The 12810-nt window shown below is 49.1% G+C and overlaps 1 protein-coding gene across 1 annotated transcript in view; it reads left to right on the top strand.

Annotated features, from left to right (window-relative positions):
- The window catches only part of LOC106888268 (large neutral amino acids transporter small subunit 1), a 40606-nt gene extending 31061 nt beyond the window's left edge, over positions 1 to 9545 (top strand). Inside the window, exons 9-10 of the mRNA XM_014942373.1 lie at positions 1015 to 1192; positions 3235 to 9545. Of these exons, the coding sequence (XP_014797859.1) occupies positions 1015 to 1192; positions 3235 to 3290 (234 nt within the window). The 3' untranslated portion in view covers positions 3291 to 9545. The remainder of the gene's footprint in view (positions 1 to 1014; positions 1193 to 3234) is intronic.
- Positions 9546 to 12810: the final 3265 nt, after the last annotated feature.

Genomic DNA, 12810 nt, shown 5'->3' with positions numbered 1-12810 from the left:
TGTGTTGTGGCTGAGGCAGGTGTTCCTGCTGCACGGAAATCTGCCGAACACGAATCGGTGCAGGAGGACATCGGAGTGAAGGAGGCTCTGGGTGTCAGAGATGCGGGGTGTTCTGGTGGGGTGGCCCAGTGGGGAGCTCTGGGTGACTAACATATTCCCCAGGACAAACCCCAGGCTGCGGCTCTCGGTGAAACGCTCTGTACCGTCATGGAATTCACTTAAAATAGTTTTTTAATAAAGCAGGCAAACCCACGCCTGCAGAGAGGAGAACTTTGTTCTCTTTGTCCTTGGCCAGCTTGGCAGCACCGTGTCCCATCTGGGAGGAGGCCAAGATCATGTCAGCCACAAGCATGTCTGCCTTCCTTAAAGGCATGTTTCTCGCTCGTCCCCCTGCGCGCTCAGGTCTCTGCCAGGCAACAGCCAGCCAGAGAGAAACAAACTCACGGACCTGCACCGTAACTCTTTGCGGGGTGTTTCCTTTGGGTTTTTTGTTGGTTTTTTTTTTTCCTTCTGAAAGCTGGGCTGCTCTCAGCGTGTGCCCTGCTCAGAGCAGCGTGGCTGAGTGCCCTGAGAAACTGCAGGGAAGATGCTGCGGCTCCTGCCATGGGTGCTGCTGGATTCCATGCTGTGGGTGCGGGTGCTTTTTATAAGGAATCATTCAAGTGCGGAATTGGGGTGAAAAAAAAATGGGTGCTGAGGAAGGTTTACGCCGTCTTGGCCGGCCACATCTCCTTACTCTGTTTGGCTGGTATTAAACGTGTGTGTTAGGTGTTGCCTACTTCCAGTTTCTCCAGGATTGCTGGAGAGCACTGCCGGAATAGATACCCTCCTCGTGAAGGTCATGGTCCCCTTGTTCAGAGCACTGGGACAGACAGGAGCACTGTCCACATAACGGTCCATGGTGCAATATGGACTCCTTCCCTCCTCAGGCCGTATGGCTAGATAAAATTCACTGGAAAGTGTCCCCTGTTCCCCTGATACAACTTCTAACCTGTCCTTTGGGCCCTTCTTTAGGTGAACATCTGCCTGCCCATTTTCTTCATCCTGGCCTGCTTGTTCCTCATCGCCGTTTCCTTCTGGATGACGCCGAAGGAATGTGCGATTGGCTTTGCGATCATCTTCAGCGGGATCCCTGTTTACTTCTTCGGAGTCTGGTGGCAAAACAAGCCCAAGTGGGTTCTCCAAGGCATCTGTAAGTACAACCAGCCCTAAAAATAGCAGCTTCCCGGTGAGCGTGCTACAGCTGGTACCACTGGCTCTCCTTCCTCTAGTGGAAGCTTCCAGGATCTTGGCTCTGATCGATTATTCCGTAATGGTAGCGAGTTCTAACCTGATGATTACCTTATCTACCAAGCACCCAAAACACACGCTGGCTTGCAATAATTGCAAAGTTTGGGCCAAATACCATTTATGGTTTTTTATCTTGGCAAACAGGTGGTTGTTACGCAGCGGAGCACACGGCTGCCTTTCTCCCGCCTCCTGTGAAAGCACAGGGTCAAGTCTTTTATCAGCAGAGAATCCCTCTCTAGTGGTGTAGGAAGGGAAAAGAAATAACAGCGTAACAGTCTGGGCACAGTTGGCCTCAATTTGACTGCTGAAAATTCAGAATTAGCCCCAATCCATCTCTTAGCCAGTGCTAACGTTGCTGATCCAGACCTTGGCATCAAAATGTGGCAGCAGAGCAGAGGGAGGGGAAAATCCCCTGGATGTTTTATCTTACAAGGTTTATTTCTAAGGTATCTTCATACAAGGTTTTCCAGCAGCTGACCATGACCCCACGGTGTGTTCCAAAGGGGTGGGGAGGCTGCGCTTGGCACCTGTAACCTCTGTCTGAACAACTGAATCAAGAAAGTCAGTCCGTGTTGTCCAAGTAACTAAACTCCACCATCTGCCTCCCAGCTCTCGTACAACAGCCTGACCTAGAAAAGCAGACGAGTAGAAATGCCCAGCCTTAGCTGGATGCTTTTTATGAAGAAGAAAAAGGCTTTCAACAGTGCTCAGCACTTGTTATTCTTTTTTTTTTTTTCCTCCTCTCTCTCACACACACACTCACTCACTTTTTTATTCTGAGTATTAGGCTCAGTTCCTGGAAAAGCCATTTTTGCAGTGCCTGGGTGGCAAATTACCATATTAATTGTTTTCCGCCACCAAAGGCTTGTAATGAGAATATAGAAAATATTCTGAGAACACAGAATGATAATCCTGCAAATGTCTGGTTAGAAACATAAGAACTTTAAACACGCGTCACTCACTTTTTTATTCTGAGTATTAGGCTCAGTTCCTGGAAAAGCCATTTTTGCAGTGCCTGGGTGGCAAATTACCATATTAATTGTTTTCCGCCACCACAGGCTTGTAAGGAGAATATAGAAAATATTCTGGGAACACAGAATGATAATCCTGCAAATGCCCAGTTAGAAACATATGAGCTTTAAACACATGTGTATATTCATATATTGCAGATAATTTCATCACCTCCAACTGATCTGAGTTTGACTTTGAGTGTAGTCAGAATTAGTGTTAGCTTTACCTGTCTCCTAGCCAGCCATGAGACAGCCAGACTATCTCGTGATCTCCAAACAGGCCGTGAAGCAGCAGAAAGCACAGGTGTGTTTGGGTACCAGCCACCGAAACCGACGGGTGGAAAAATAACGTGACTTCACTTTGGCGCCTTTCCTGTGCCAACTTGCATCTGAAATGCTTCCTTTGCTCTTCCCCTGCTCTCTGCAGGGCAGTGGACTCTGCCTGGTGCTCAGTCTGCTGATTTGGGTTTGTCCTGGGTACTTGAGCCTTTAAAGAAGCTGCGTGCACCTACAGCCCAGGTTTTCAAAACTGGAAATAAAAGCATCGCCTCACATTTTTTGCACCCATTCCTGCTACTGTGCCTGACTCTGGCTGCTTGCAGTCCTGGCATCCAAACGTCGTTACCGTGTCACCATGCAATTAGAAACTGGCATCACAAAGTACTGGAGCCTCTCTGGGGGCAGTGCAGCATCCCTGCTGCCGGGGCAGAGCTGCTGGTGTTACGAGTTTAAGTTCTGGGTGTGAGTAGAGAGTAGCCCGTGGCTCATTTGCTTTCAAGTCTTAAATTGCCTTTGGACTTATCTTGCTCAGAACCACGGTGGGGAGGCAAATGGGTCAGCCCTTTTGGGGCAGAGCGTCATGAACTGAGACCGAGATACACGTTGGGCTCTCTGCGTGCCCTCTCTGACCTATACTTCTCTTTCTTCCCCATAGTCTCCGCAACAGTCCTGTGCCAGAAACTGATGGAAGTGGTTCCGCAAGAATCCTAAGCGGGAAAAGCAGAGACATTCAGCTCGAGGAAACGCACAATATTATTTTAAGACGACACCACAAGGAGAAAACGCTTCTGATCCCTCGTAAACGAAACCCAGGCACTGGAGCACCCCCCGTCGGAGCTGCTTCGTGTCTGACACCATGCCCCCCAGCTCTGCCTTGCCTCCTCCAGCTCCTCCATCACCACCCTTCAGCCCGGCAGATGAGCAACCCTGCGATGAGAAGTTCTTGGTACGAGCGTGGGCCAGGAGGAGGAATTCCTGCCGGCAGCTCCACAGGGGTCCTGCCTGCCAGGCAGCAGCGAGTCCTCTCAGCCTCTGTGTGTGTGTGTGATACTGAGGGCTGCACTTCAGCTCTGTGTAGGATTACTTGGTTGGGGTCTGGGATCCCCCAAATGATGGGGGATCTGCTCGTGAGCTCGGTTTGAATGTTGCCAGCCCTACGGACGTGGCTGTGTCCAGGACTGGGCCTGTCGCAGAGCCGCAGGGCGGTCCTCAGACTGGTCCACCTGCCTTACCTGGTCAAGGGAGGGTGGTTGGGAAGCAAAGGTTGGCTGATGTTGGCTCACACGCTCACACACACACAAAGTCATACCAAAATACGTGCTGCTGGATGTGTTGGACTCTGTCCACGGGCAGTGACTTAAGTGAGACAAGGCAGAGCAGAATTAGTGTCAGAGAAACGATGTGAGGAGGCCTCATCTGACTTTCATTGCGTTCCTAACAAGAGCACTCTGGGTTCCCTGCCACTGCCTGGCTTTTAACTCTCAGATCCAAGCCATCTCCCTACTATTGAGCCAATCCTCCCGTGGCCCTGTGAATTAGCACTGGGGCAGGTGCAGGCCTGAGGGTGGAGTTCCTCCTGATAAACCCAGGGAATTGCAATTAGCAGAACATCCTTGGCTTGCTCATTCCATGTGTTTCTGTAGATAGGCTATCCAGCATGGCATGAGCAACATCATGCTCTTCAAATGGCCCTCTCCATTGCCCTCAGTGTGATTCATGTTTGCCCCTAAACCATTTGCAAAGAGAAAATATAGGTGGGATTCCCTTGGCCCGTTCCCTGGAGTTGGTCTGTGCATCGCCTGTCACCGTGCCCTTTGTTATGCTGTGTCTCCTCTAGAACACGCAGTGGAGATGGGACCAGCTGGGTCTGGGGGTGCAGAAAGGGGCAGATGTCCCCAGATGCCTGGAGGTAGATGGTCTGTTTTGCTCTAGGAAGCAGAGACTGGGGGCCTGTTCCTCCTTCATGCAAAACTGCAGCATCAGGCTTGGCTTGGTCACCCAGCCAACATCCCTCACCACCTCCCTCCCGTTCAGGGAGTGGTCTTTGAGCATGAACCACCATCCGCATGTGAAAGCTGCTGTCGTGGGTGGTGCAGCCCCATCCCCTGAGCCCACCCAAAATTCCTCTAGTTCCCGAGTAATCAAAGCTGTCCACTAAGGAACACATTGCTTTATTTGGTCAAAAGTATCACCTTTTCAGCACAACTGCAGTTCTTGGAACAATTTGCTCGTGATGCCTCTGTGCTCGAGGTGATAGTCAGCTGGAAATCAAAAGCATCTTTTTCCCACAAGTGAGCTGTTACAGATCTTCTTTGTGCTTGTGCTTTGTGCAAATGGGTTGTTGAACTACTTTTTCTCCTCAATATTTTTGTGAACTAAGCTGTTTGGAAGCCAGGATCCTCCAAGAGCTAATGCTTTCTACTGGATTCTCCTCTTAGCATAGAGTTACTTTGGATGAAGAGGCATTAAGGACACCAATGGTACTAGCTCATGCTTTTGTCTTTCTAAGAAGTTCTTTAGCAAAAAAAAAAAAAAAGAAAAAAAAAAAAGGTGTGTCTGTTATAGCAGGTGGCAGCTTCTGTTCAAGTGTGTGTGACAGTGACCGTGGCTACGTCAACGAGTGTCTCCGTGCAGCTCTTTGCTCTTGCTTTGCCAACCACACGTCTTTGCTTTGAGGCAGTGCAGGAGGAATAGGTGAGACAATCATCACGCTGAAAACCTTTGCTGTCGGGTTGCTTCTTCCACGGCAGCGCAGTGTAGAGACACCCAGACCAGCCCAGGTGCCGCTTCACACGTGTCGGTGTGGAGCTCTCCTGGAGCAAAGTTACCCTGTGGAGAATTGCAGCTGGTTTGGGTGTATCTACAGTGCAGAAGAACCCAAAGTTGTGGCCAGTGCCTGGCTGTTCAGGGACCTGTGCAATGAATGAATTGGAGCATCTCAGATCCAGTGCCTGTGGAGACACATTTGCATAAATAAGGTCATGAACCGTAAAATCTGAACTCTTAATTTTTTGGAATCCCTCTTCCAGCTGAAGGCTGAGATGTTTTGGCAGGGCAGTGATGGGAAATCGCTGCTTGTGCTGGACCTGTATCATCAAGGCAGAACCTCAGTCTGTCACCTTCCACTTGGCCTGCAGCTTTTTGGCTGCAATGGTCTCAGGGCTGGTTTCCTGCAGGGTCTGGGTTCAGCGCAGTGCTAACATGTACCAGCAGAATTAATTGTGATGCAAAGGAAAGGGATTTTAATTCTCAGCCACCTCTATCTAATGGAAATTAGCACTCAAGTCCAAGCCACAGAGAGCTCAGAAATAGGTCCAAATCTCCCAAAAGCGTGGGGTTTGCTTGGTTTGGACACTTCTTTAAATGACTTTCATCAGTGATGAAGACGATCACTACGCAATATCCTCTTGGTGAACCTTTCACGCTGGTTTTAAAGAGGAGATGTCACACTGAGAAATATTTTTTTTTTTTAATTAATTAACTGATCTTAATTAAATCCTTAACTCGCTTGCTCTTGATGAATTTTCATGATTTTATCACTTGCTGCTAAAGATCTTTCTTTTGTACTAACCTGCTGGCTCTGGCATTGGTACCATATGGTTGCTGGTGATCTCACCAGCATCTCCATGGCAATGGGGGTATAGGAAGAAACTGAACCAGGTACCAGCACAGAATGACAAAAATGTTAAATTTGGTCAGCCACAGCTCACATCTCAAAGATTACCTTTCAAAAATCTGATTTCTTTTATCCCTGATCCGTTGAGCCTGATGGTTCCCCTCCACCGGAGCTTGGTGACATGGCTATAAGAGGTTGGGTTTGGTTTTTTTTCCCTGGATGTAAGGGAGTAAAACTGAATTTCATTTTATAAAGAAAACACAACTAAAGTAATTTTCACTCTTAGGAGTGAATCTGCTGCTAGCAGCATCAGCAGTAAAGCTTGTAACTCAGATCAGTGACCAGGAGTGTCTGTTGCCCTCAGGGGCTTGCCATGTTCAGCTGGATTTTGCTATGGAAAAAAGAGAGAATACATCCCTGTGAAAGACCTCCTTGCTGCTTGTTTTCCTCAAATGTGGGATGAGATGTGTCACAGAGAACAAGGGGAGCAACAGAGACTGCACAGAAAATTTCTCATCGTTCCCAGCACTGGATGTGGGATTTTTCTGTTGTTTCTCTGTTTGTTTGTGCTCTTTTGAGCCCGTGATCAGTCATGCCTGTTGGGAACCACCAAGGGAGACAAACCCTTCCCGCAAAGGACACGTACAGCCGCAGTGACTGTGCGTTTGCTTTCCTAAACAGTAGCTACAATTAAACGAGGTACCATGTGAATCTATTTCATATGACAGTATTCAGCAAATACAGCCAGAGCAGTTGTGTTGGTGGAATCATAGAGTCATTTAGGTCAGAAAAGCCCTTTAAGATCATCAAGTCCAACCGTGGAGCCGTGGCTGTGCAGCTCTGCAAGTGATGGCTGTGCCCTAGTAGTCCCTCAGTCCTTGTACTAACCCCCCCACTTCAGTTATTGCTCTTCTTAGTTTGTTTTTAAGTATTTAGGCTCCCAGGCAGCCTGTTGTTAGGGGTGTTCATGGAATAGCATCCCGCAGGGATTGCTAAACAGTAGGGCAGGGGCCTGCAGGAGCTGGCGGCGGGCGCTTCCTTGCCCCTTGGGTTCCTCTTTCTAAATGAGAAACTTTCTTCCCAACTGAGAGGGGAACCAGCCCTGAAAAACCTTCCTGGACAAAAATAGGGGGTATTTAAGTAATCTTAGGTGGGTTATTATTATTATTTCTTTTTTTCTCTTTTTTTTTTTTTAATGTTATTAACTTCCTGCAGTATTTGCAGTGTTTTCCATCTCAGATACGGTGTTCTGGTAAACAGGCTTTTGTTTTTAATGGCACCCCGTGTGAATGCCAAGTTCAAAGGGACTCTGTCGCTGTCGAACAAACTTTAAAAGACCCTTCGACTGGATTAAATCTCAGGAGAAGCGGCTTTGTTCTCCGAGCCCTCTCCCTGTGGGCGGCTCAGGCAGGGGAATAAATGGGGGCTTCTCCTTGGGCTCCTCCTCTGTGGGTCTGCCCCCGGTGTGGAGCCCTTGAGGGGCAGTGGGGTCACAGCAGAGCCCTTCCCCAACCACAGAGAGATGGTTGAAGTGGCAGAGTCCCAGTCCGGCTGTGGGCAATCACAGGGAAGGCTTCCTCTTAGTCTGGGAAGGTGCCCGTGCCTTCAGCCGAGGCTACAGTGTTCTCCGGCTTCAATAAAAAAAATAAATAAAATAATTTTAAAATAAATTAAAAAAAAAGAAGGAAACAGCCAAATGTTGTTGTTACACAACGCTCTGGCTGTTTGGGGCTATTCTTGCGGGACGCCAGCTTTTCCATCAAGCCGTTGCACAACTCCCATTTCTGATGACATCAAAGGGGAAGGCGATGTTGGCCATTGAGAAAGGGCTGGAACGTGGAACAAAGCTTCCTACTGGAGCTTGGGAAAGGGCAGCCCAGGGGCCAGACGGCTCCGCTTCCCCCTGGGGCTCATGCTGAGGTCTGCCCGGCCGGCGTCACCGCCTCGCCAGAGCCCCACGGAGTGAATCGCAGCCTTGTGCTGGCCCTGGGAGCTCCAAGAGCATCTCCAGCCATGGGATGGGCTGGGATGGCTGGAGCCGGTGGCACTTGGCTGCCAACCAGGGATCACAGCAGCCAGCTCCCCATGGCGATGGGAATCTGCTCCCATGCCTCCCCCGGGGACCCTGCCCATGCCAGGACATCCTGTGGGACCTCAGCCTTGAGGGATGCTCCAGGGGCTCTCCATTTCTGGTGGCTTCTTGAGGAGCTACAGCCGGCCACCAGCCTTATGCTGGTTTTGCCTGTACTTGAGAAGTTTCTTCCCAGTTTACACGGTCTGAACTGGAACTAGCAGCTGGGGTTGGGGTGTGTGTGTGTGTGTGTGTGGGATGCTGCTGGGAATCAAAGCCAAGTGCCGCTCAGCTGCACGTAGGAAACGTGGCTTGGGTTAGGTCGCCCCATAAGGAACCGATGTCCAGAGGTTTATTTCTTTGCTTTTAGCCCCCTTCCTTGCGTGAGAAGGGGTGTTGCTTCCTCCAGCTGTTGAAGTGTTGATGAGGAAAAAGAATAATATTTTTTTAAATACTGAATTAATTTTTAAATGGCCTAAAAGAGACTTTATATCTACGCCTAAATTATTCCCGTTGGGTGAGGTTCATCCCGGCGCAGGGGCTCTGCGAGCGCTCGGATGCTGTCCCAGGCCCCGGCCGGTGGGATGTGGGGCTGCAGGGCTGGGCTGCGTCTCCTGCGCTGGGATGAATTCCACACCTAGGGAAAAAAAAATCCTGATTTGTTCCGAGGACGGGGTGAGGTCCGTGTCCCACCTAAATCCTTGCAAAGGAAGAGTTTTAAGTGGTACCCAGACCTTGCGCTGGCCCGCAGAACAAAAGGAGGGTGAAATTCACTTCTGGTGAATAATCTGACTTTTCAGAGATACCTTTCTTCTAAAGTTTGTATTTTTGTTGGTTCTTTTTTTTAAAAAACACAGAAAAAAGATCTTAAGATACAGAAGAAAATCTAGATCTGATTTACAATTTTGTTATATTTGGTTGCTTTAAAAATATTTTACTAATTTAAATGTTGCTGTAGATGACATTCTATTTATTTTAAGGGGTAAATATCTTTTAGTCTTAATACTTCTACAGTAAGCGCTGTCTATTTACAATGTTTGTGTTCCTGTCAACACAGCTATTCCACGACTGACCAAGTGCTGGTCAGCCAGTAGTAACTTAATCAAATTGCCTTGTAAAAGAAGATGTCTCCTGCAATGTATTTTTTTTTTCTAGTATTTCTTGATTCTTTTATGTCTGTGGTTAACAAATCTGTTAAATGTTTGGGTTGTTCTATGTTTTGGGTTGTTGTTTTGTTTCGTTTTTTTAACAAAGAAAGCTGAATTACAACTCTCTTGTTGCTGGTCTTTGCCTCGGAAAGTTTTATTTTGCCAAAGGTTGCCTTGTTTATGCCACATCCCAAGCCCTGGGTTCCTCTTGCAGACGGGTCCAGGAGCGCAGCAAAGCAATGAGAACATCCATTCCTCTATCACCATCCTCCTTTTTAAAATTCTAGTTGCCATTTCTGGTTTTGCCTGTGTTAAAACTAAGGGTATGGGAAAGTGGGTGAGCTTTGGGCAAGAGGTGGGAGCAGAAGACGGATGTCCCAGTTCCCAGGGTGTATCTGCGTGGTTATGTGACAGAGATGCTGCTGGTAAGAGCTTGCAGCCAAAAAAAATTGTCTGAACAGCAGGAAGGTATCACACTTTATGTGGGGAAAGTGCTCCTCTGCTGCAATCCCTCTTCCCTGTGTCTTTCCATGCTAGAGAGATGCAGGAGCCCTGGCTGGCGGGAGGGGAGGGGATGCTCAGGCGTACGGAAAGGTGGAGGTGTGGGGGTTACGTGAAGATTTGTGCTTTTGGGTGGGCAGATGGTAGAGCTCAGGAGCTTTCCTTCCTAAAGGAGAGATGGGGAGGGACTCTTTATCAGGGAATGTAGTGATAGGACGAGGGGAAACGGTTTTAAACTGAAAGAGGGGAGATTTAGATTAGGTATCGGGAAGAAATTCTCTGCTGTGAGGGTGGTAAGACACTGGAACAGGTTGCCCAGAGAAGTTGTGGATGCCCCATCCCTGGAGGTGTTCAAGGCCAGGCTGGATGGGGCTTTGACCAGCCTGCTCTAGTGGATGTGCCCCTGCCTATGGCAGGGGGGTTGGAACTGGATGATCTTTAAGGTCCCTTCCAACTCTAACCATTCTATGATTCTATGATGATGCCGAGACTATTCTCTTGACACAATCCTTCACCCCCCAAGAGGAAGAAATGGGCATGAAATGCTAATGGAGCTTAGGAAGGCTGCAAAGAAAACCTAGTATTAAATGGAGACTTCAAAGATGCTTACAGAGGCTGAATAGATCTTCTACACAAAGTTCATGCTGAATTTTAGGTGCTACAGTCAACTGATACCCTGAACAATGAGAGAAGAGAAAGAAGGCACAATTGCCTCTTTCACAAGAAAGAGGCAATTCTTGATTTACACTCAAACATTGTGGCTGTGTCAGAAAGTAACACTGGAAGAGAGATCTGCAGCATTACATGCTCAAGCCCAAGCCCAGCTGCTACAGTAACACTTAACTTTAAATATAGACATATAAAAAAAGGCAGAAGTTAGGGGTGCAGAAATGAGAACACAGCTACACGGATAACGTGTGTGAGAAGGGGCAGGAGGCTCTCTGACACGGCATTAGAGACTCTTAGTGGAGGAATTAGAGTAATCTAAGAAAAACATCTCCAAAAGCCGGCGTGGCTAAACAGCAGAGTAGCCTGTGCCATTAGCCATTTAAAAGAGATCCTTCAAAAAGTGACAGCTGTGGCCAAAGAAGGAAAACGGAGGAGAGGATAAACTCTGGCAAATTAAATACAAAACCTCAATAAGACAGAGTCACCAGTAGGTTCGCAGGCGGGAGAAGGGCTGTGAGGCCGGCGGGAAGGCTGCCAGGGGGGCGCGGGGCCCCGTGCTGGGCTGCAAAGCGCTTCAGCAGACAGATAAGGCAGTAGCACAGGAACCAAATGAGTTATTTGCATCCGTGTTTGCTACGGGCAGGCTCCCTTGGAGAAGTTCCCGTGCTGGAGCCTTCCTCCACAGGGAGACAGCCCGAGGAACTGCAGCCAGAGAAAGGACGGTGTTTGGGAGCAAAGCTCCAGCTGTGGGATTCAGAAGCCTTCAAGAGCTGCAAAGGGTCCCCCCCTCCCCAGATTGAGTGCTACCAGCAGGTGTGTGCAACTGGTGGCACAACAATGCCCGGGGTTTGGGAGGTGACAAACAGGGTGCTGGTACCAGTAATGGGTACAGGAGGAGCCCCGACTGGTCGGATGATCATGAGCCAACAATGTTCCCTTGTGGCCAAGAAGGCCAATGGCATCCTGGGGTGCATCAGGAAGAGTGTGACCAGCAGGTCCAGAGAGGTCATCCTGCCCCTCTGCTCTGCCCTGGTGAGGCCCCATCTGGAGCACTGGGTCCAGTTCTGGGTTCCCCAGTTCAAGAAGGACAGGGAACTGCTGGAGAGGGTACAGCAGAGGGCTACAAAGAAGATTAGGGGCCTGGAGCATCTCATGAGGAGAGGCTTAGGGACTTGGGTCTTTTTAGTCTAGAGAAGACTGAGGGGGGATCTGATCAATGCTTATAAATACTTAAAGGGAGGGTGTCAAGAGGATGGGGCTGGACTTTTTTAGGGGTGCCCAGGGATAGGACAAGAGGAAATGGGTACAAACTTGAATGTAAGAAGTTCCACCTAAACATGAGGAGGAACTTCTTTACTTTGAGGATGGCAGAGCACTGGAACAGGCTGCCCAGGGAGGGGGTGGAGTCTCCTTCTCCGGAGACATTTAGAATGTGCCAGGACAAGTTCCTGTGCAACCTGCTCTGGGTGGACCTAGAGGACTCGGACTCGCTGGTCCCACCAGCACGGGGCGAGTGCTCAGGCAGAGGGGCCAAAACAAAGGCAGGAAGTGTTTTTTCACACAGGGCAGCGTTAATCACGCACTCAGTGTCAGGGGATGTTGTTGAGACAACTTTTACATGTGCATTAAAGTTTAAGAAAAGCTCAGACAAAAGGGTTTGTTATGAACTGCAGGAGCCCAGGTGCTGTGCAACCTGCTCTGGGTGGACCTAGAGGATTCGGACTCACTGGTCCCACCAGCACGGGGCAAGGGCTCAGGCAGAGGGGCCAAAACAAAGGCAGGAAGTGTTTTTTCACACAGGGCAGCGTTAATCACGCACTCAGTGTCAGGGGATGTTGTTGAGACAACTTTTACATGTGCATTAAAGTTTAAGAAAAGCTCAGACAAAAGGGTTTGTTATGAACTGCAGGAGCCCAGGTGCAGCCCCAGCCTCAAGGAGCACTGTCCTTGTGAGGTCAGGCTGGAAGGACAAACCTGGGAAGGGATTAAACCTCACATTTCAGGTGAGTTTTTCCTCAAAGATCATCACTGCTGGTTGCTGGAGAGGTGGTCCTTTGGCCATGTGTTGGCTCTTGGCTCGCCTCAACTTGTCCTTTCCTTTGGTACCACTGCTGCATCCATGTCTTCATTTCCAGAGGATGAACATCAATTCATCCGTGGTGGGCAGGACAAGCCCCGCAGTGCTAGAGGAAGCCTCATGCTGGGCTTTGCCCGGGAAGGACTCAC

This window comes from Calidris pugnax, unplaced genomic scaffold, assembly GCF_001431845.1.
Source record: "Calidris pugnax isolate Ruff unplaced genomic scaffold, ASM143184v1 scaffold28, whole genome shotgun sequence".
In the NCBI taxonomy this organism is placed as follows: domain Eukaryota; kingdom Metazoa; phylum Chordata; class Aves; order Charadriiformes; family Scolopacidae; genus Calidris; species Calidris pugnax.
This window is presented reverse-complemented; position numbering and strand designations above follow the sequence as displayed.